The 24442-nt window shown below is 45.4% G+C and overlaps 1 protein-coding gene across 4 annotated transcripts in view; it reads right to left on the minus strand.

Annotated features, from left to right (window-relative positions):
• The window catches only part of sik2a (salt-inducible kinase 2a), a 253352-nt gene that overhangs the window by 160152 nt on the left and 68758 nt on the right, over positions 1 to 24442 (minus strand). For all 4 annotated transcript variants that reach the window (XM_052040106.1, XM_052040107.1, XM_052040108.1 and 1 more), the window contains one exon: positions 16840 to 16903. In XM_052040106.1, coding sequence (XP_051896066.1) covers positions 16840 to 16903 — 64 coding nt within the window. The remainder of the gene's footprint in view (positions 1 to 16839; positions 16904 to 24442) is intronic.

Consider the following 24442-nt stretch of genomic DNA (forward strand, 5'->3'; position numbering starts at 1 on the left):
TACAGCTGCAACATGACTTCCCAATTTTTATACTTAATGCCCCGAACAATGAAGGCAAGCGTGCCGTACGCCTTCCTTATCACCCTATCTATTTGTGTGGCTACTTTCAGGAAGCTATGGACTTGGATCCAAGATCCCTCTGCACGTCAGTGCTCCGAAGGCTCCTGCCATTTACCACGTACGTTCCCGACATTTGACCTCCCAAGGCGCAACACCTTGGTTGTAATAGTGCGACGCTATTACAGCGCCAGCAATCGGGGTTCGATTCCCGTCGCTGTCTGTAAGGGGTTTGTAAGTTTCCCGTGTCTGCGTAGGCTTTCTCTGGGTGCTCCGGTTTCCTCCTAGTTTCTAAAGATATACGGGTAGGTTAATATGGGGGTTTAAAATGGGCGGCGTGGACTCGTTGGGCCAAATGGGCCTGTTACCATGCTGAAAATAAAAAAATAAAGAAAAAAACCTCATACTTGCCCAGATTAAACTCCATCTGCCATTTCTCCATTCATATCTGCAGCTGATTTATGTCCTGCTGCATCCTTTGACAACCTTCTTCTCCTCATCACCAAGAGTAAGAGAGCGGCAGGCCATATGTCAATACCAATTCACCAAATTTTGACAAGGATATCCTCATACATTCTGGGCATATTTAAAATAAGCACCCAAACTCAAATCAATCCATCCCCAAAGAGTAAAATCCACACCCAATAATTATATTAAAACGAAAAAAATATCTAGGTAGATGTATAAAAATAGTGACTCAGAGGATCATGTTCTGAGAAATGTCATTTTAATGTGCACTTAAGGCCACGTAAGCTTCCCATATAAGTTCTTGCGTTGCTACACATCTACCAGTGTTTAAGTGATGCTGGTATTTTTATTTGTGACATGCTTTATGAACTAAACTTCAACTGAAGAAATAATACTTTATAAAACAATTCACAGCAACATTTAGAAAAGAGCAACTTAATGAGAGAGAGAGACACCAGCCTGCTAGTTTCTCTATTGATGGATGAGAAACAATAACTGTGCCTGTCACTACAATCCACACATGGATTTTTGGAGTAATCCAGTGGAGTCACTTTGTCATTAACCTGTGGAGGGAAACAGGTATTTGTGTGGACGGCCACGTCTTGGATGCTTTTCGGAACATTTGGATTTCATAATTACTCTATTTTCTCTCTACATTTACATTGTCTTCAGTCAATGGTGGTTGTTGAAGAAGCCTTTTCTCACGTTTCACCTTATGTGCTCCTAATGTGCCCTGAACACAGTAATCAGTGGGCCAATAAAAATGATCATAAAACTAGTAAATGTCGATGTAAAACAGAGTTAACTCATGTTCTTAGCAGAATTCAATATAAAAGCTCAACTATAAGAGCTTCTTGCACAATATTAGATTTCGTATCATTCAAAGTCTAGGTTGTCAAGCAAGTCAGTTATACTGGGGTCCACAAGGTCACCAGATTTTTGTTGATAATTAGGAAATGCTGCCCAGCACAGTCTGTTAAGAAAGTTAGATTTAATTCTTTACTGCCTGCATTTGTTGGAGCATTGAAAAATTATTTCTATCACTGCATATGAATAATAAATACTTGTTCTGGTGATCACATTTTTTCCCTTTGAATTTAGTCTACTCCTTTTGGTGAAGCAGCAGCATGACATTTTGCAGGTTATTGCAAGAGTATGTTCTCATTTAGATGGCATCTCTGGATTGTGTTCCTATTGATAGTAAAACTCTGGATGATGTTCCCAGAGGCAAGGTATCTTTGAAGTGTGTTCCCATTGACAGAGACCTCAGAAGTATGTGTCTGAACCACATTCCTGTAGGTTTGTCAGCTGGGTATCAGTGGATTGCTCTCCTACCTTCAAGTCATCCTAAACATTCATTTTCTCCACAAGTGCACAGTGACTACAGTGTTTACCATCTACAAAATGTACTGCAGTTACCCACTTGGGCTGTTCTGAAAGTTGCAAGGGATCATTATCACCTGCAGGATACTTCCAAGTCACACAACATCCTCACTTGGAAATATATCACCATTTCTTTATCATTCTCTGTGTAAATCCTGGAATTCCCTTCCTGTAGCATTCATGAAAAAGGTTGCAGGGTTTATGCAGGCAGTTCACTATCACTTTCTCAAGAGCAATAAGAAATAGAAAATAAATGTTGGCCAAGCCAGTGATGTTCCCATCCCAAAATATGTGGCATTGGAACCATTCCTCCCCCTCCCCCCCAACCCTATTGTTCATTTTCATGGCAATTAGCAATGGACGATATGTGTATACCTTTCCAGTGGAAATGTTTACATCCACATCCATGACCAAATAAATTAAACATTGGAGTACCAAAAGTTGGGTATGCGGCATTGCTGGAGGTGCTAGCTTTCACAAAGGCAGGATCTCCTTTCCTCTCCCAGGTGGATAGCAAAGATCCAATGGCATTGCACTGATGAGCAGCAAGGGAATTATCCCTGGCCCCTCACTAATATTTATCCCTCAGTAAATATTTATTAAAAAAGATCATCTGGTCACCAACATATTTCTGTTTGTGGCAGCTTGCTGTGTACAAATTGATTATCATGTTTCCTACATTACTGCAATGATTAGAATTTAAGTATTTTATTGATTGTAAAGCACTTTGGGATCAAAGAGACTTAAAAGTCTAGTATAAGAAGGCTCATTCACTTCCCATGATTAAAATAGCTCAGGAGCTCTTGTCAAACAATCCCAGTGAGCTCAACTGCAACACTTTGCTTCAATCAATAAAATCAGGCATGTGCCATGTCAGGAGTGGTGACAAATTCTACTCCCACACAAGTCAGCAGCAACCTTGCCAGTCAGAAAACCTGGATAAGATGGAGGGATGGGAGAAACCTATCATCCACATGACCACCACTAATCCCCAGAGGGTAAGGTGACTTAAATCTTCTGCACCAACTATTTTAACAGGCCCAGGCAGGAAACTGAAGACAAAGAACCAAAACAAAGGGGGCCGTCAATATGCAAAATTTAGATAATAGAACCTAAAACTATGAAAAATCTTACAGTAGAGACACATTCAAGAGGCGAGAGAGACCAAGAGCCTACTGAGAAGAAAATTATTGAATATTGCCTAAGCAGGGAGGACTCAGTGGTAAAACTTTCCAAGCCTCGGTGTCTTGCTTGCAGGGTGGATTTATTGCAATTCCATTGCTGCAGTTTAGTCAATGTTACTTGTTCTTAGAACGTAGAACATAGATAATTCCAGCACAGTACAGGCACTTCAGCCCACAATGTTGTGCTGACATTTTATCCTGCTCTAAGATCTATCTAACCCTTGCCTCCCACATAATCCCCCGTTTTTCTATCATTCATATGTCTATCTAAGAGTCTCTTAAATGTTGCTGATGTATCTGCCTCCACAACCTCTGCCGGCAGTGCATTCCACACACCCATCACTCTCTGTGTATAAAACTTATCTCTGACATGCCCCCTACACCTTCCTCCAATTACCTTAAAATTATGCCCCCTCGTGTTAGCCATTTTTGTCCTGGGGAAAAACCCTAACCCTAACCCGTCCTTCCTATAATGAAGCGACCAGAACTGAATGTTACAAGTTCATGAATTTAGCTACTTCTCCACTGTCATAGTTGGTAACCACATTGCTTTGGCTAAAAGATTCCAAGAGTCACAAAAGAACTAGGTTTGACTCTTAAGTCATCTCAGGAGCAATGGCAATGGTGTTTTAATCATCCTCATAATAATATTTTGAAGAGCAGCGGAGAATTGAGAAATTTATGGACGTACACCTCTGTTCCTCAATAATCCCTGGGTCCTACTGCTCATTGAGCATGTTGTGTCCTTATCAAAATATCCAAATGCATTACTTCACACTTATTAGGATTAAATTCCGTCTGCCATTGCTCTGCCCAATCTATCAGCTGATCTATATTATTCTGTAACCTAAGACTATCCTCCTCACAATCAACAATGTCATCGATATTTATGTCAACTGCAAACTTTCGAACCATCCAGAAATAGTAAGCTATGGAGCAAGTAATCAAAACTCCTACATTCATATCTAAATTGTTAATTTATATGACAAGCAGAAAGGGTCCCAGCACTGATCCCCAGGTCAGAGGCTTCCAATCACAAAGCAGCCCTCCACTATCATCCTCTGGCTCCTATTACCAAGGCAACTTTGGATCCAATTTTCCATTTTGCCTTGTATCCCATGGGCTCTTTATCTTTGGACCAACCTTCCATGAGGGACCTATACAAAAGGTCTCACTGAAATATATGTAGAATACATCAAATGCTCTAACCTCAATGAATTTTGATTGAGTTATTTATTCAAAAAACTCAAATCAAATTAGTCAGACACAACTTCCCACCAACAAAGCCATGCTAACTATCCTTGATCAATTCTTGTCTTGCCAAGTGTAGATTTACCCTGTCTCTCAGAATTTTTCCAATAACTTCCTTGGAAACAACAGATATTGGACTCACTGGCCTGTGATTACCTGGCTTATTCTTGCTGCTCTTCACTAAAGGTGCCACATTTGCTGTCCTTCAGTCTTCTGACACAATTTTCATCAAAGATCTTAAAATGTTCTATCAGGCTCCAGGCAATCCCTTCCCTTGCCACCCATAATAGCCTGGGATACATCTTATCAGGCACTGGGGATTTATCCATCTTTGTGCCCATTAAGACATCTAATACATCCTCATTTTTTGTGTAAATGTGCTCTAGAAATCCCCTATCCCTCTCCATTATATCTCCAATGACAATGTCTTTCCCCTAAGTGAATACAGATGAGAAGTATTCATTTAAGACTCCATGCACAATTTGTCCCTTTGGTCCCTAAGGGGCCCTTCTCTTTGCAACACACAAAATACTGGAGGAACTCAGCAGGTTAGGCAGCATCCATGGAGGGAAACAGATAGTTGACGTTTCATGTCAGGACCCTTCATCAGACTCAAGGGTCTCAAGCTGAGACAATGTCTGTCCATTTCCCTCCATAGATGCTACCTGACCTGCTGAGTTTCTCCAGCATTTTGTGTGTTGGTCCAGATTTCCAGCATCTGCAGTCTCTTGTGTGGGCCCTTCTCTTTCCCTGATTACCCCCTTGCTTTTAATATAAAATACCCTGAGATTTTCTTTAATCTTGTCTGCCTGTAATATTTTGTGCTCCCTCCCCTTAGCCTCCTACTTTCTAAGCACCACACCCCCTGCACATTCTATACTCCTGAAGGGCCTCGTCCATTTTCAGTATTCTACACCTGCCAAATCCTTCCTTTATTTTCTTTATCAAACTCTCAATATCCCTCGACATCCAGGATTTCCTGAATCATAGGTTGAGTGCAAACAGAAGGAGAACTGCAGAACCTCACAAAAAAAAATCATCCATTCACCTATCAAAACCCAACTGCCCCAAATAGGCAGTGTCTGTGGTTCCTATACAGCCCATAGAACTAACATTGAAACAACCCTGGGGGACAGCCCAAAAAGATGTTTTCCCATTGTATAATCCCAATACAGAGAACACCTTCATGAAATTCACAGTACCCTTACATACAATGGCCACCATACCCCACATCTCCCATTTTCACACTGACCTGAATTATGAGCTCAGCACCAACTAGGAAGTTTTATTCTTCAGATCTTCTTTTCTACAATGAAAAAAAGCAACAGGAGGCAAACTCCTGCAGGCCTCACAGATCTAAAGCCCTGACTCCCATTTGGATCTGCTCCAAAACCCTTATTCTTCCCAATCCACAGCAAACTATCAGAGGTAGACTGAGATCCAAATGGGTCACATGGTCCCAAAATGTGCAGTGCTCCCTCAATACCGCATTGTACCAGATCAGTCCACTTTCAGGAGTGGGAATTAAAAGTCCACAACCACAAAAGTGTCACTAACTGAGTCATTTTAACATTTGTCTTGAGGATTAAGGTTCCTCAGATGGATTCAAAGCCTCCCAACTGTCCTGCAGTGACAAATACTGGGCAATTGGATTAAATACAGATGAGAACCAAGGTTCCCTGGGCTTCAGAAAGCAAAACAAAAATTAAATGTATCAAGTTACATCTGTATAAAAGTACATGGATGGATTGCAGTTTAATTTAAACACAAATTATAAAGATATCAAAATTAATACTGCAAATCTCATTGATGAGAACAGTATATTCCAGAGCGAGAAGTGGCTAAAAACAATTTGACAATAGGTGGCTAATGGCTGCTGTACTAAGGAGTTGTGATACTCTGAGTTACTGGACTCAACACGCAGAGCAAAGTCCAGTGATTCACAAAGGCTTTCTCAGGCCAGGTGGCTGAAGAATGAATGATAGCAGGGTAGCATATTTAACAGGAAACAATACCTTGTCAGGAAATAAAACTACATGAAGTGCAGACTTCATTACACACCGCTGATGCTCCTTGTAATATTGATTTTGGACTCCACATCATGGCCAATTTAACTTATAAATCAGCATAAAGTTGAGGAATTAATGCTACAGCAACTCAGATATCCAACTAAATCAAGCTGCAGTTCTGGACTGAGATTATTTTGGGATTTGTATGATCTGCTTAGCTGCAACAGTAGAATGCAATGGCTCTTTCAAGGTTTAAGCTGTGCAGTGCTAACTGTTCCATTAAGTCAAAAAGAAAGAACATCTCCAGAGCTTGTTGCTGTTTAGGAGAAGGGCAGTTAACACATTGGAGCTTCTAGCATGTTAAAGAAAAGAGCCGCCAGAGGAAGTGGTAGAGGCAAATACAATTACAACGTTGAGAAGACATTCAGTTAGGAAAGGTGTCGAGGGATACAGGCTGAATGCAGGCAAACGGGATTAGCATAGTGGGTATCGTGGTCGGCATGAACGAGGTGGGCTGAGAAGGGCTGTTTCTGTGCTGTAAGATTCCATTGATTTTATGATAAAAATTTACAATGACGAGACACCTTGCACAAACTCAATGTCCTAAAACACTTAAAGTGGGAAATAAGACTAACAATTTACACACTACATGTTCTCACAAGCATTGAACAGAATTTGTTCATTTGTAAAATTGGCTGAAGTTATTAGCCGGGATACCCCTGTTCTTTAAATTGTGAAATGGGAAATTTTACATTTAACAAAGGTTTAACATCTCATCTGGAAAAAGCATCCTGACAATAACACACTTTCTGGTACCACCATGAGTGTCAGCTTAGAGTTTTGGGCTTGAACCTCTGGAAAAGGTCTTAAGCCTACCCACTGAGTGCTACCCACTGAGCCTAGGCTGCTGCTGCACAAATTCCACTCCAGTCCTGAGGATGCTTGCAAATTAGGTAGGTATTAACGTTTGAGGAACCAGCATTTTCCATAGTGTTGACTCTGGTACAAGAAAATGAATATCTTTATTGATCATTACACAAATGAGTTGTTGAAAAGGTTAATAAAAAGCAGAGGTGAAAGGTAACTCAATTTCAGATCAACAAGCACAGATATTTTCATTCACTTTTCTTTCCAAATCTGTGAGTGCACACCTACACTTGAGCAAAGATCCACACGAACACTTGCAAGTGGGTTCACTAAGCAATGACCTTGATTAATGTTTCTTTCTTGAAGTTAAAATACTTCTCATTTCTTTATCTTACCAGCAGAAAGAAGTTACCGTCCACAATTATAATCCATGCATTGGACTTGAGGTGGGCATTGCATTCAAAGGTACTGTCTTTTAGATCAGGAATTAAACCAAGTCTCCATGTGCCCCCTCACATGAATGTAAAAGATCTCATGAGAACTTCAAAGATGTGGAGTTATTTGTAGTGTCCTGATCAATATTTACTTTCTCATTTTGGAGCCACCATTTTGAGAAGTGCTGTCTTGAGGTCAAAATGCGGTGAACGCTGGGCTTCAGTGAAGAGGGCAAGTAGTATTCAGGTAAGGCAGGATGATTTATTTCCTTTTCTTTTAATCCATTAGTAATTTATGGTGCAGTAATGGTCATCAGCAGATGGCATGTTTCTCCTGTGCAATGTGGGAGATCAGAGAGAAGCCCATTGTCCCTGATGACTACATCTTTTCGGAAATGTGTCCAGCTGCAGCTCCTCTCAGACTGTATGGATCAGTTGGAGAGGCAACTGGACTCATTGATGAGCATACAGGAGGTGGAGAGGTTCATAGATTAAACTTCATAGATGTGGTCACACCAAAGATTAAGCCAGATAGATGGGCAATAGCCAGGAGGGGCAGGTGAGGGCAGGGCAGTATTTGTGGTCTCTATGGACTTCAGCAAGGTCTTTGATAAGGTTCCACATGGTAAACTGCTATGGAAAGTTAGATCACATGGGATACCGGGAGAGCTAACGAATTGGATACAGAATTGGCTTGATGGTAGGAAGCAGAGGGTGATGGTGGAAGGTTGTTTATCGGACTGGAGGCCTGTGACTAGCGGCATTCCCCAGGGCTCGGTGCAAGGCTCACTGCTGTTTTTCATCTATATCAATGATCTGGATGAGAATGTACAAGGCGTGGTTAGGAAGTGTGTAGATGACACTAAAACAGGTGGTGGTGTTGACAGTGAAGATGGTTCTCAGGATTTACAGAGGGATCTTGATCAGCTGGGTCAGTGGATCGAGGAATGGCAAATGGAGTTTAATTCAGGTAAGTGTGAGGTGTTGCATTTTGGGAAGACAAATGAGGGTAGGGCTTTCATAGTGGATGGTAAGGCCCTGGGGAGTGTTGTAGAACAGAGAGACCTGGGAGGACAAGTACATGGTTCCCTGAAAGTGATGTCACAGGTAGACAGGGTGAAGGCGGCTTTTGGCACTCTGCCCTTCATCAGTCAGGGCACTGAGTACAAAAGCTGGGATGTTATGTTGCAGCTGTACAAGGCTGCATTTGGAATATTGTGTTCAGTTTTTGTCACCTTGCTATAGGAAAGATGCCATTGAGCTGGAAAAATTGCAGCGATTTACGAGGATGTTGTCAAGACTCAAGGGATTGAGTTATGGAGAGAGGTTGGGACTTTTTTTTTCACTGGAGCAGAGGAGAATGAGGGGTGATCTTATAGAGCTGTATAACATTATGAGGGCATAGACAGGGTGAATGCACACAGTCTGTTTCCCAGGGTCAGGGAATCAAGAACTAGAGGGCATAGGTTTAAGGTGAGAGGGGAGAGACTTAATAGGAACCTGAGGGACAACTTTTTCAACCAGAGAGTGGTCAGTTTATGGAATGACTTGCCAGAGGAAGTGGTTGGGGCAGGTACATTAACAGCATTTAAAAGGTACTTGGACAAGTACATGGATAGGAAAGGTTTAGAGGGATATGGGCCAGATGTGGGCAAATGGGATGAGCTTAGATGGGAACCTTGATCAGCGTGGACCAGTTGGGCCGAAGGGCCTGTTTCCATGCTGTATGACTATGACTCTAACTTTAGGGAATTATGCAGAAAGATACAAAACAGGATCTCCAGGGGTATAATCTCAGGATCACTCCCTGTGTCATGTGCCAGCGAGGAAAGAAATAGGAAGACAGTACAGATGAATGTGTAGTTAAAGAACTGGTGTAGGAGGGAGGGCTTCAGATACCTTGATCACTGGGCTCTCTTCCAGGGCGATTTAACTTCCCCAACATTGACTGAGGCCCCTTTAGTGCCAGGGGCTTAGGTTGGGCAGAATTTGTTAGCTGTATCCAGGATGGTTTCTTGAAACAATATGTAGAGAATCCAACTAGGGAAGTGGCTGTACTAGATCTTGTACTGAGAAGTGAGTCCAGCCAGGTGATTAAAGTTTCAGCAGAGAGTTGAGAAGTTCTGTTGCAGCTGTATAAAACTTTATTTGGACTATTGGTTGTCACACTACAGGAAAGATGTGGAGGCTTTGGAGAGGATTCAGATGAGGTTCACCAGGATGTTGCCTGGATTAGAGGGTCTGAGCTACAAGAAGGGGTTTTACAAACTTGGGTTGTTTTCTCTGGAGCATCAGAGGCTGAGGGGAAACCTCATAGAAGTTTATGAAATTATAAGAGGCATAGATAGGGTAGACAGTCTTTTTCCCAGGGTGGAAATGTCAAATGCTAGAGGCAATCGTTTTAAAGTAAGAGGGGGAAAGTTTAAAGTTTTTTTTTCAGACAGAGTGTGGTAGGTGCCTGGAACGTGCTGCCAGGGGAAGTGGTAGAAGTAGATATGATAGCAACATTTAAGAGGTACTTTGACAGACACATAAACAACCAGGGGATAGAGGGATTTAGGAAATGTGCAAGCAGAGGGATTAGTTAAACTAGCATCATGGTCAGCACAGACTTAGTGAACTGAAGGATCTGTTCCTGTGCTGTACAGTTCTATGTTCAATAACAGTACTAAAACAAGATAATCTGGTTACTGCCACATTGCCATTTATGGGACCTTACTGAGCAAACCTGAAACCACATTTTCTGCATTACATAATGTATTCTGACAATACTGCACAACGAAAGCACATAATTGACAGGGTCTTCCACTGCAATGATCTGATGGCCATGCAATAGCTAAAATATACCCTTAACCATGTCAATTATCTGTGTATTCAATCCGCTCCACCATAGACACTAGCCAAAGTGCAAGTACATCTGTTGTAATACTGCATATTTACAAGAATTCAGAAGAACCAAAACAAAAGCAAAGCTAACAATATCCAAACATTATCACATTTGGTGCAACTGAAGCTCTGCTCCAGAACAGGGACAAAGAATTTGATTATCATAACCCAGCCTTCACTCTGCACTATTGATAAATGGACACACAAGATATTGCAGATGCTGGAATCTGGAGCAACAAACAATCTGCTGAAGGAACTCAGTGGGTCGAGCAGCATCCATGGGGGTAAAGGAACTGTCGAAGCTTTGGGTTGAAACCCTGCATCAGGACAGAGTGGAGAGGGGAGATGTACAGTATAAAGAGGAGAGGGGACGTGGTGAGACAGGGGCCAGTGGGTGATTGGTGGACTGAGGGGTGAAGGATGATGGGCAGATTGGCTCAGGTAGGGGAGGGGGAAAAACAGAGACAGGTGGATGATAGATGGAGCCAGACACAAAAAAAGGCAGATGAAGCCAGGCGGTGAGAGGGGAGTGTGAAGGTGAAGACACAGGAGGGTGATGAGCAGGAACACAAAGGCTACCAATGCTGGAATCTGACAAAACAGGAAGGTGATCATAACAACCATTGGAGGAGAGGTGAAAGGCAGATGAAACTGGATGGTGGGGGGGGGGGGGGTGGTGGTGAGCAGTGGGTGAAATGTGTGGGGTAGTACTTGGAAGGAATGATGAGGGGGAGGGGACAACAACGGTTGATGGGCGGCAGAAGTGGGGTGTGGGAAGAGAGCAAAAATGGGAGGACTGGATGAGGACAGGAAGGTTTTTGGGGGGGGGGGGGGGGGGTGGGGGGGGAGGAGGAGAAACATCAGAGGAGAGGGTTACCTGAAATTGGAAAATTCAGTGATCATACCATTGGGGTGTCGACTGCCAAGGCGAAATATAAGGTGTCGTTCCTCCAATTTGCACAGGGCCTCATCCTGGCAGTGGTGAAGGCAGAAGATGGTCAGATCGGTGTGGGAATGGGAAGGAGAAATGAAACAACATGCAACCAGGAGCTCAGGATGGCCACTGCAGACAGAGCGTGGGTACTCTGCTAATCAGTCACCTAGTCTGCATTTGGTCTTGCCAATGCAGAGGAGACCACTCCCACTCTCCCCTTTATACTGGCTATCTTCCCTCCCTACCCTTAGTCCCGATGCAGGATTTGACAATTCCTTTCCACCTACTAATGCTGCCTGACCTGCTGAGTTTCTGCAGCAGATTGTTTGTTGTTATAGATAATGGATTTCATCTTTAATATAATACACAACTTCCAGCTTCCTGGAAATAATGTCATCCTATTTGTTTTACAAATTCTGGGTAGAAAGGTATTTCAGAAATGTGAATATAATTGTGCCTTTGGCAGCTCCTGTCCCTGACTGAGAACATTTGTCAGAGTGATAGGTCACAGCTTGGTTCATTTACTGTACAAGTAGATGCAGAGTCTAGAAAGACTGTGATGAAGGATAGGCAGTTGAAAGGGCAAAATTGCAGTTAGTTGGATAGGCTGAAGTGTGTCTACTTTAATGTGAGAAATATCAGGAACAAGGCTGATGAACTTAGAGCATGGGTAAGTACATGGAACTAATGACATCGTGGCCATTACAGAGACTTGGCTGTCGCAAGGTCAGGAATGGCTGCTGAATATTCAAAAGGGACAGGGGCAGACGTAAAAGAGGTGGGGGAGTGGTTTTGCTGATCAGGGACAGTGTCACAGCTGTAGAAAGGGAGGATGTCCTGGAGGAATCGTCCACTGAGTCAGTGTGGGTGGAAGTCAGAAACAGAAAGGGAGTGATCACTCTATTGGGAGTATTCTACAGACCCCCAACAGCAGCAGAGGAGCAGATTTTGGAGAGGTGCAAAAATAACAGGGTTGTTGTCATGGGTGATTTCAACTTCCCTAATATTGATTGGCATCTCCTTACTGTAAAGGGGATAGATGGGACAGAGTTTGTTCGGCCTGACACAGTAATGTGGACAGGCTGGCCAGAGGAGAGGCCATACTGGACCTGGTACTAGGCAATGAGCCTGATCAGGTTTCAGATCTCTCGGTGGGAGAGCATTTTGGAGATAGTGACCATAACTCCTTGACCTTTACCATAGCCTTGGAGAGGGATAGGAGCAGATGATATGGGAAAGTATTTAGCTGGGGGAGGGAGAATTATGATGCTATTAGGCAGGAACTTGAGAGCGTAAATTGGGAACAGATGTTCTTGGGGAAGTGCACAGTGGAAATGTGGAGGTTGTTTAAGGAATACTTGCATCGGGCTCTGGCTAGGTTTGTCCCACTGAGGCAGGGAAAGGATGGGAGAATGAAGGAACCGTGATTGACACGAGATGTAGAATATCTTGTCAAGAGGAAGAAAGAAGCTTACCTGAGGTTTAGAAAGCATGGTTCAGACAGGGCTCTGGAGAGTTACAAGGTAGACAGGGGGGAGATTAAGAATGGACTTAGGAGAGCTAGAAGGGGGCATGAGAAGTCGTTGGCAAGCAGGATCAAGGAAAACCCCAAGGCATTCTACACGTATGTGAAGAATAAGAGGATGACGAGAGTGAGGGTAGGACCAATCAGGGATAAAAGATGAAACATGTGCCTGGAGTCGAAATAGGTAGGGGAGGTCCTTAATGAATACTTTGCTTTGGTATTCACCAGAAAAAGAGACCTTGACATTTGTGATGATGGCCTACGACAGACTGATATGCTAGGGCATGTTGTACGAGGAAAGAGTATGTGCTGGAACTATTGGAAACATTAGGATAGATAAGTCACCGGGGCCGGATGGGATATATCCAAGATTGTTACGGGAAGCTAGTGAAGAGATTGCTACGCCTTTGACGATGATCTTTGCATCCTCACTGACCACAGGAGTAGTGCCGGATGATTGGAGGGTGGCAAATGTTGTTCCTTTGTTTAAGAAAGGAAGTAGGGATAACCCTGGGAATTATAGACCAGTGAGTCTTACTTCAGTGGTGGGCAAATTGCTGGAGAAGATTCTTAGAGACAGGATTTATGGGCATTTAGAGAGGCATAGGCTGATTAGGGACAGTCAGCATGGCTTTCTGAGGGCAGGTCGTGCCTCACGAGCCTGATTGAATTCTTTGAGGATGTGACAAAGCACATTGATGAAGGTAGAGCAGTGAATGTGGTGTACACGGATTTTAGTAAGGCACTTGATAAGGTTCCTCACGAAGGCTTATTCAGAAAGTCAGGAGGCATAGGATCCAGGGAAACTTGGCTGTGTGGATTCAGAATTGGCTCGCCCATAGAAGACAGAGGGTGGTGGTAGATGGAGAGTATTCTGCCTGGAGGTCGGTGACCAGTGGTGTTCCGCAGGGATCTGTTGTGGGACCCCCGCTCTTTGTGATTTTTATAAAAACAACAGGATATTGATAGAATGCAGAGCTGGGCTGAGAAGTGGCAGATGGAGTTCAACCCAGATAAGTGTGAAGTGATACACTTCGGGAGATCGAATTCAAAGGCAGGATACAAGGTTAATGGCAGGACCCTTAAGCAGTGTGGAGGAACAGAGGGATCTGGGGTCCACGTCCATAAATCCCTCAAGGTTGCCACAAGTCGATAGGGTTATTAAGAAGGCATATGGAGTGTTGGCCTTCATTAGTTGGGGTATTGAGTTCAAGAGCCACAAGGTGATGTTGCAGCTCTATAAAACTCCAGTCAGACCACACTTGGAGTATTGTGTTCAGTTCTGGTTGCCTCATTATAGAAAGGATGTGGAAGCTTTAGAGAGGGTGCAGAGGAGATTTACCAGGATGTTGCCTGGATTGGAGAACATGTCTTATGAGGATAGGTTGAGCGAGCTAGGGCTTTTCTCTTTGGAGAGGAGGAGGATGAGAGGTGACTTGATAGAGGTGTACAAGATGATAAGAGGCATAGATTGAGTGGACAGTCAGAGACTTTTTCCCAGGGTGACAATGGCTAACAAGAGGGGACATCATTTTAAGGTGATTGGAGAAAGGTATAAGGGGGACGTCAGGGGTAAGTTTTTTTTACACAGAGAGTGGTGGGTGCATGGAATGCACTGCTGGCGGAGGTTGTGCGGGCAATACATTAGGAATATTTAAGAGACTCTCAGATAGACACATGAATGATAGGAAAATAGGGGGCTATGTGGGAGGGAAGGGTTAGATAGATCTTAGAGCAGGATAAAATGTCAGCACAACATTGTGGGCCAAAGGGCCTGTACTGTGCTGTAGTGTTCTATGTTCTATATCTTCTCAACACTGCAACTAGGAAATACAACAGTGAAATTCTGCACTCAGTAATGCCACCAAATGCACATTAGATGAAAGACTTAAATTGACTGATAGTGTTGGTCCTAAGAACCCCACATAATCTCAATGTCCAAATGGCTCTGTGGAGGGTGCTTTGATTACTCTCTTATCTGGCTAAAAAGGTACCTGTGACTAGGCAGCACTCTTTCAGTGCAACACAAAGCATTTGGGCTGGATTTTGTGTTCAATTCCTGTAAAAGACTCAAACCAATTTCCCTCTTGGCCAATAACTTACAAACAAAAGTCCATTCTCAAACTATTCCATGATCATAGATAGCAAAAATTCCATGGTATCATTGCTGGCAAATGTTGTTCCATTTTTTAAGAAAGTGAGTAGGGATAACCATGGGAATTACAGACCAGTGAGTCTTACTTCAGTGGTTGGCAAATTAATGGAGAAAATTCTTAGAGACAGGATTTATGGGCATTTGGAGAAGCATAGGCTGATTAGGGACAGTCAGCATGGCTTTGTGAGGGGCAGGTCATGCCCCACGAGCCTGATTGAATTCTTTGAGGATGTGACAAAGCACACTGATGAAGGTAGGACAGTGGATGGATTTTAGTAAGGTGTTTGATAAGGTTCCTCATGGAAGGCTCATTCAGAAAGTCAGGAGGTATTCGATCCAGGGAAACCTGGCTATGTGGATTCAGAAGTGGCTCACCCATAGAAGACAGAATGTGGTTGCAGATGGAGAGTATTCTGCCTGGAGTTCAGTGACCAGTGGTGTTCCCCAGGGATCTGTTCTGGGACCCCTGCTCTTTGTGATTTTTATAAATGATTTGCATGAGGATGTGGAAGGGTGGGTTAGTATGTATGCTGATGATACAAAGGTTGGTGATGTTGTGGATAGTGTAGAAGGTTGCTGTAGATTACAGCAGGATATTGACAGAATACAGACCTGGGCTGAGCAGTGGCAGATGGAGTTCAACCTGGAAAATTGTGAAGTGATACACTTCGAGAGATCAAATTTAAAGGCAGAATACAAGGTTAAATGCAGGACGATTAGCAGCGTGGAGGAACAGAGGGATCTTGGGGTCCACATCCATAGATCCCTCAAGGTTGCCACGCAGGTTGATAGGGTTGTTAAGGTGGTGTATGGTGTGTTGGCCTTCATTAGTCAGAGTTTTGAGTTCAAGGGTTAGGGTGGTGGGTGCGTGGAACACACTGCTGGCAGAGGTTGTGGGGGCAGATACATTAGGGACATTTAAGAGACTTTTAGATAGACATATGAAAGATATAGAAATGGAGGGCTATGTGAGAGGGAAGGGTTAGATAGATCTTAGAGCATGATAAAACATCAGCACAACATCGTGGGCCGAAGGGCCTGTATTGTGTTGTAATGTTCTATCTTCTATTGCAATCAAATTTTAAAAAAATGACTTGTATTTATGTTACTCCAGTTGCCCAAAGTGTCTATCCACCAATGAGGTACTTTTGAATTTGAACACACAGATCTCCCACCATAATAATGTGATAATGACTGGATCATTTATTATCATCGATGTGGCTTAAAGAGTAAATACTGGCCAGTACGCAGGGGACAGTGTCCCCTGCTCTTCCTCAACATAAGGCCATGGGATCTTACATGGTATAAAAAAACAAATAAGGCCTTAATTTATTGTTGCTTCTGAAAGTTAGCACCTTAACACAATAAGACAGCACTCCCTCAGCAATGCAGTGAAACAACAGCCTAAATTTGTGTTCCAATCCAAATGGGAGCTGAATGCACAACTTCTGGCTCAGAACTGAGAGCACAGCTGACACTCGGCCACACATTTCTAGTATTTCTGCCAGAATTCATCCCAACAGTAGAACTACTAAGTGCCACTCACCATTAAAGTTCTTTGCTATACTACAAAAAACAAATGGTAAGGCTAAACCCTCTTATTTTGTGAACCTCTTTTAACCTGAACATGCCTCCATGCATGTGGAGTTATGAGACAATAGAGATGGCAATGAGATAAACACTTACCAAAGATCTCTCCATTTTTGGCATACTCAGTTACAAGATACAGCATATTTTTGGTTTCCATGACCTGTGAACACAAGAAAGAGCAAGTCAACACCTGCCTTAACTGGGACCACCAACCACCATATATTTTAAAAAACACACTGGCTTGGGGTACCACTGACATCAAGAATCATGCAGATACAGAGGGACAGCATGACCTGAAATCCACACCCGAAATATTCCCTGCTGTTAAACTTCTAAGAAAAAAAGTCTTCAGCTGTGAGATTGTGGAGTGACATTAAAAGGTTTATAGTTTAAAAATCGGAACATTTTTAATTTGTATTCTCTTTGAAGATTGAATCCCAAATAATACACAGAATTCCAAACATTGCCTCTGTTCAGGAAATTGAGCTCCATTTGGATTAGTTTTGACACTCTGCAAGTCCACTCGCAGCATCTTTACAAGAGAAAACAAAATTGTTCACTGACAACAATCTCACAAAGACACAGGAGGCTGAAGATGCTGAACTATCTGAAGGAAAAAACAAACTGCTGGAGGAACTTAGTGAGTCAGAAAGTATCTGTGGAGGCAGAGGACTGGTTGACATTTCAGGTCGAGACCTGCCTCAGCTACAATCTTGTTGCCAAAGCCCATCCCATTTAAACCCGCTAAATCAGTAGAAGTTACCCACATCATTAAGAGATCCAAAAGGCTGGTGGTATAGGGAATAGAAAAGAAAGAGTGCTCATCAGAACTTGAAGATGTAGCAAAATGGGGACAGTGTTAATGTGTATCTCTGGGAATTATAAATTACTCACTACGAAACGAGAGGTGCATTTAAAAAAAAAGAGTATTTTAATTTCAATTTCTTTAAACCTTTTTATTTTGCTGATCATCCAAAGTATTAGAGATAGGAAAAGGGTTGTTGATTGAGAGTGCAGAATCAGCCAATCACCTTCCAGTTGTCATGGGGTGATACTGTCTTTGGAAGTAGGGTGTTATGTGATGGAACATCCAATGAGAGTTAGACAACTGAACTTTGCTCCTTATAATGGTGCCAGGATAGCTGGTGTTGCAGCCTGCCAATCTCAGTCGTTTCACCATGGAACACTGACAGATTAGAGGAATGGAAAGAACAAAAAACTCTGATAACAGCTCCTGCAGATTTCAACTACTACCTGACAAACAAGGATGATTAATAGAAGCTAAGTAACAGATTTCCTACTTTGTCAGACTCAGATGGACCAAACCCATGTGACCAGAGTACTGGGAAAGAAAGCAATTTACAATTTGGTCTTTTTGTGCTGAAAAATGGTTCTTGTGCACTTCCATTACCCACTGAAAATGATCTGCATCACAAGATAAATTCTGAATATCTAAATGGAACTATTTAAAGACTTATAATAACTTTTGGCAGAGTCAAGTTTTTGTTGTATAATAAACAGTGAAAATGTGAGAGGGGGAAAATGTTTATTCTTTACAGTGACAGCTGGACAGTCAGAATAGCATTACAAACATGCAGCACTATTGCAGTGCCACTTTGCCAATGAGACACATGTAACTGGACAAACTAGATATTATAGTGCAGTGGCAGACTATTTGGCCAGAGCCTATTCCAGCTATTTGTACTACTCTTCTGCTTTCCCCAGAGCGCAGCAGCCATTTCCCTTCAAATATTTATCCTATTGTGGCGGCCTGCACACATGGGACTCGAACCGCCATTGGGAGCCACGGGCAGACACGCGGTAGCGCGTTTGGAACTACCCATTCGGGACGGACCCTCCGGGGACAGTCGGACATCACGTCTGCCCCACGGGTAGCAGGGGCCCATGGGATGGGAGATTTAAGTGCGCGATTTTGAATCAGTAAAAGGTTCTTGAGTTCAGCACTCCCTGCCTCCGTGTGTTCCTTTAGTAGCGCGTTACATGCGGCTACATTGGTGACCCTGACGTTCCAGACAGCATCTGGAGCCGGCGACTCAGTGACCAGCCATGAGTTCGAGCAACTCGCACAGCACAGTCTCTCTGAAGCCCCCGACTTTCTGGGCCACTCAGCCCCACATTTGGTTCGAGCAGGCTGAGGCCCAGTTCAATATCAGAGACATTACAGCTGACGCCACGCGGTACTACTACGTGGTCAGCATGCTCGACCAGGACACGGCAAGCCGGATCATCAACTTCCTACGCCAGCCACCAAAGGAGGACAGGTACACTAAACTTAAGGCATTCCTGATCCGTACCTTCAGACTCTCCCGCCACGAACAGGCCGCGCGTCTCCTACACATGGATGGTCTGGGCGACTGCTCGCCATCCGCGCTCATGAACAGCCATAAGCCGTGCTTCTTATTTGAACAGTTGTTCCTTGAGCAAATGCCAGAGGACATTCGCCTCCTTCTCGCGAGTGAGGATTTCAGTGACCCACACAGGGTTGCGGCTAAAGCAGACGTCCTTTGGCAGAGTAAGCAATGTGGAGCAGCCTCCATTGGCCTAGCCACGAGCGTGCGCCCCAAAGCCCAGGCCCTGCAACCGAAGCTGTCGAGACCCACGGGGGAAGACGACGAAAGTTCAGAGCAATGGTGTTTCTATCACCAAAGGTGGGCTTCAGGCGCACGCCGCTGCCGTCCACCATGTGCTTTTCTGGGAAACGCCAGGGCCAGCCGTCTCTAATGGCTATAACGGCTGGCCACCAAGACAGCTTCCTGTACCTCTGGGACCGACACTCTGGGCGGCGCTTCCTGGTACACACCGGGGCCGAAGTCAGCGTACTTCCCCCCTTAAACATGGACACTCGTAACGCGGTCCCAGGCCCCAAACTCACCGCTTCAAATGGCACCAGTATTCGGACGTACGGCCCGCAAACTATCTCACTGCGCTTCGGCTCCAGCTGTTTCACTTGGACTTTCACATTGGCAGCAGTGTCACAGCCACTACTAGGGGCAGATTTCCTATGAGCCAACTGCCTCCTGGTCGACCTAAAAGGCCGGCGTTTGGTCCACGCTGAGACATTCCAGACTTTACAGCTCGGAGAAGCCAAGCTACCGGCCCTCCACCTGGATTCTGTGACCCTCTCGGGTAACAAATTCGCCAGGGTGTTGACGGAATTCCCCTCCATAGTCACCCCGCAGTTCTCCACGGCCGATCCCAAGCACGGCATGCAGCACCACATCCCCACACGAGGACTGCCGCTGCACGCCTGAGCTCGCAGGCTCTCACCCGACAAGCTCCACCTCACCAAGGAGGAGTTCCGTAAGATGGAAGAGATGGGAATTGTACGCCGCTCAGACAGCCCGTGGGCATCCCCACTGCACATGGTGCCCAAGTCCGCAGGAGGATGGAGGCCCTGTGGAGACTACAGAAGGCTCAATGACGCCACAACTGCCGACAGAACCGCCCACATCCAGGACTTCACGGCGAACCTGCACGGAGCGACCATCTTCTTGAAAATTGACCTGGTCAGGAGATACCATCAGATCCCAGTGCACCCCGACGACGTGCCCAAGACAACCCTCATCACCCCGTTCAGCTTGTTCGAATTCCTGAGGATGCCTTTCAGTCTCAAGAATGCAGCCCAAACTTTCCAAAGGCTCATGGACTCAGTGGGACGCTGCCTGGATTTCGTTTTCATTTACTTGGACGATATCCTGGTGGCCAGCAGTTCGCACCAAGAGCACATGGCACATTTGCGCCAGCTCTGCCAATGCCTGAGCGACCACAGACTGGCAATCAATCCGGCGAGGTGCCAGTTCGGGCTGACGGAGATCGACTTCTTAGGCCACAGAGTCAACCGACATGGCACAGTTCCCCTACCGGACAAGGTCCAGGCCATCCACCAGTTCCCCAAGCCAAGCACGGTCAAGGGCCTGCAGGAGTTCGTAGGGATGGCCAACTTTTATCATCGGTTCGTGTCGGCAGCGGCACACATCACGAGACCCTTGTTCAGCCTGATGGCCAGCAGGGCCAAAGAGGTGGCATGGGACGCAGAGTCCACGGAGGCACTGGCAAAGGCGGCCCTCCTAGTGCACCCGGGAGTCGATGTACCCGCAGCACTCACAGTCGACGCTTCCGACACAGCAGTCGGCAGAGTCCTGGAGCAGCTTGTCGAGGGCCAGTGGCAACCACTCACTATCTTCAGCCGGCACCTACGGCCACCTCAGCTGAAGTACAGCGCTTTCGACAGGGAGTTGCTCGTGCTCTACCTGGCTGTCCGGCATTTCCGGTACTTCCTCAAGGGAAGGGAGCTCACTGTGTATACAGACCACAAGCCCCTCACCTTCACACTGGCCAAGGTATCAGACCCATGGTCAGCTCGGCAGCAGAGGCACCTGTCCTTTATTTCAGAATTCACCACGGACATCCGCCACATCGCAGGGAAGAACAACGTCGTCGCCGACACACTGTCTCACCCCGGCCTCCATTCAGCGGGCATATTGTCCTCAGGAATAGACTACGCAGCACTGGCGGAGGCACAACGGTCGGACACTGAGATCCCGGCACCGCACCGCCGTTTCGGGGCTCCAGTTGGAGGACGTCCCCATCGGCCCAGCAGCAGATCGACTCCTGTGCGACATGTCTACCGGCAAACCCCAACCTGTGGTACCAGCAACATAGAGGCGCCAGGTGTTCGACACGCTGCATGACCTGGCCCACCCGTCCATCCATCAAGCTGGTAGCAGACAAGTTCATCTGGCACGGTTTTGCCAGGACCTGCGTACACTGCCAGACAGCCAAAGTCCAGCGGCACGTGAAGGCTCCCCTCCAGCAGTTCCAGCTGACGCACAGGAGGTTCCAACACATCCACATGGACATCGTCGGCCCCCTGCCAGTCTCCCGGGGCACCGGGTATATCTTTACCATGGTAGACAGGATCACCAGATGGCCAAAAGCCATACTGCTCGCAGACACGTCCACTGAATCCTGCGCCAGGACACTCATTGCAAACTGGATCGCCAGGTTCGGCCTCCCAACGGACATCACCTCCGACAGAGGGGCACAGTTCACGTCTGGTTTGTGGACAGCACTGGCGCAGCTCCTGGGCACCCAGCTGCATCACACCACAGCATACCATCCCCAGTCCAACGGTTTGGTAGAGCGATTCCACCGGCATCTCAAGTCGGCCTTGATGGTGCACCTCAGGGGCCCCAACTGGACAGATGAGCTTCCATGGGTCCTACTGGGCATCTGCACAGCCCCCAAGGAAGACCTGGGCAACTCCTCGGCAGAATTGGTCTACGGCTGCCCCCCCGACGGATCTGGGCGAGTTCGTACTAGAGGCTCAGAAGAAACTCCAGCAGCGGTGCTAACGAGGCTGCGGGACAAGGTAGGGAACCTGGCACCGGTCCCGACCTCCAGGCATAGTCCCACGCCATCCTTCACCCCTGAAGACCTCCGAGTCTGTGACTGTGTTTTTTATTTGCAGGGGCATGCACAGTTCACCTCTACAGCGGCCGTACGAGGGACCCTTCAAGGTGATCCGGCACAACGGATCCACGTGTGTCATGGAGGTGGGTGGCCAGGAAGAGACTTTTACAGTGGACCGCCTCAAACCGGCACACTTGGACATTGAGCAACCAGTGAGGGTACCCGCACTGCGCCGGCAAGGCCGGCCACCCAGGCAAGCCACACAGACTGGGGGCTCTGCTCCCCCGATGGACGTTTCTTGGGGGAGGGGGGGAGATGGTGTGGCGGCCCACACACACAGGACTCAAACCACCATCGGGAGCCACAGGCAGACACACAGTATCGCATTTGGAACTACCCGCTCAGGGCAGACCCTCTGGGGACAGTCGGGCGTCACTTGGGCCCCGCGGGTAGCAGAGGCCCATGGGAAGGGAGATTTAAGTGCGTGATTTTGAATCAGTAAAAGGTTCTTGAGTTCAGCACTCCCTGCCTCCGTGTGTTCCTTTAGAAGCACGTTGCGTGCGGCTACACTATACCCTTTTTAAAGTTCCTTATCTTCTTCCACATTTTGGCAAAGCCTTCAAGGTCATAACTTGCTACATGAAAAAAAATTGACCTTCCCACCCACCCTCTGCCCCAATAATACATGAATTATCTAAAATCAATCCTTTGCCATTGCAAATTTCTTATTTCTGCAATTAATACACCATGATTTTGAACACCTCTATTATACCTCTCCTAGAACCTGGACTCCAAGTGAGAACAACTTCATCTTTTCCACGTAATTGAAAACAGGGAGTTGGAATAAATGGGTCTTTTCAGGATGGATGGATGTAACCAATGGAGTGCTCCAGGGATCAGTTTTTGGCCCTCAGTTATTTACTATTTAAATCAATGACCTGAAGATGAGGACAGAATGTATTCAAATTTGCTGAAGACATAAAAACAGGTGGGAGTGTATGCTATGAGGAGGATATTTCGATTCTGCAACAGGATATATAGATATGGGTGAAACCTTGGTATATGAGGTTTAATGCAGGAAAGTGCAAGATCATGCACTTCAGTAAGATGATTTGAAAGGCAGATTATTATCTAAATGGAAAAAGACTGCAAATGAATGAAAGCTATGCTGACCATTCCTAATCAGTCCTTGCCTTTGCAAATGCAGATAGACCCTGGCTCTCAGGATCCCCTCCAGTAACTTCCCTACCACAATAAGCTCACCGGCCTGTAGTTCCCTGGCTTGTCTTTGCAGCCCTTCTTAAATAAAGGCACAACATTAGCCACCCTCCAGTCATCCAGTACCTCTCCTGTAGCTAGGGAAGGTACAAAAGAGGTTCATAAGAGTTTTACCAGGATGCTGCCATGGATTGGAATGTATTAGCTGTAAGGAGAGGTTAGACAACTTGAATTGTTTTCTCTGGAGTGTCAGAGGCTGAGGGGAGACCTGATTGAAGTTCATAAAATATGAGAGGCATAGATAGGATACACAGTCAGAACCTTTTTCCCAGGGTAGAAATGTCAAATACTAGATGGCATAACTTTAAGGTCAGAGGGTGAAAGTTTAAAAGAGATGTTGTGGGGCAAGTTTTTGTTTTACATAGAGAGTGGTAGGTGCCTAGAATGCACTGCCAGGGGTGGTGGTGGAAGCATACATGACAGTGGCATTCAAGAGGCGTTTAGATAGACACATGAATATGCAGGGAATGGAGGGATATAGATTATGTGCAGGTAAAAGGGATTAGTTTAATTTGGTTATGTTCGGTACAGACATCATGGCCCAAAGGGTCTTTCCTTCTGCTGTAATGTTCTATGTTCTAAAATGTCTGCTAGGGCCCCAGCAATCTCTTCCCTTGCTTCCTGGAACATCCCAGGATAGTGACCCGGGGATTTATCTAGTTTTAAGTGCCTCAAGACTGCCAATACCTCCTCATTCATAATATTGGTATGTTTCAGGACATCACATTTTACTGGGAATCCCTGAATTCCATGACTTCTCCGTATCAAAATGATTACCCCATTCTTATTCCTTAGTTTCTACTCATGTAGCCTCACTGGCCTTTCCCCTAGGAATATCCTCTCAAAGTACAGCTGTGATGTTCTCCCTAATCAAATTTACAACTCCACCTCCATTTCACCTGTAGCATCTATACCCCAGAACAATGAGCTGCCAGTCCTCCCTATCCCACAACTATGTTTCTGTAGTAGCGATAATATCACAATCTCA

The sequence above is a fragment of the Pristis pectinata genome, chromosome 27 (assembly GCF_009764475.1).
Source record: "Pristis pectinata isolate sPriPec2 chromosome 27, sPriPec2.1.pri, whole genome shotgun sequence".
In the NCBI taxonomy this organism is placed as follows: Eukaryota; Metazoa; Chordata; class Chondrichthyes; order Rhinopristiformes; family Pristidae; genus Pristis; species Pristis pectinata.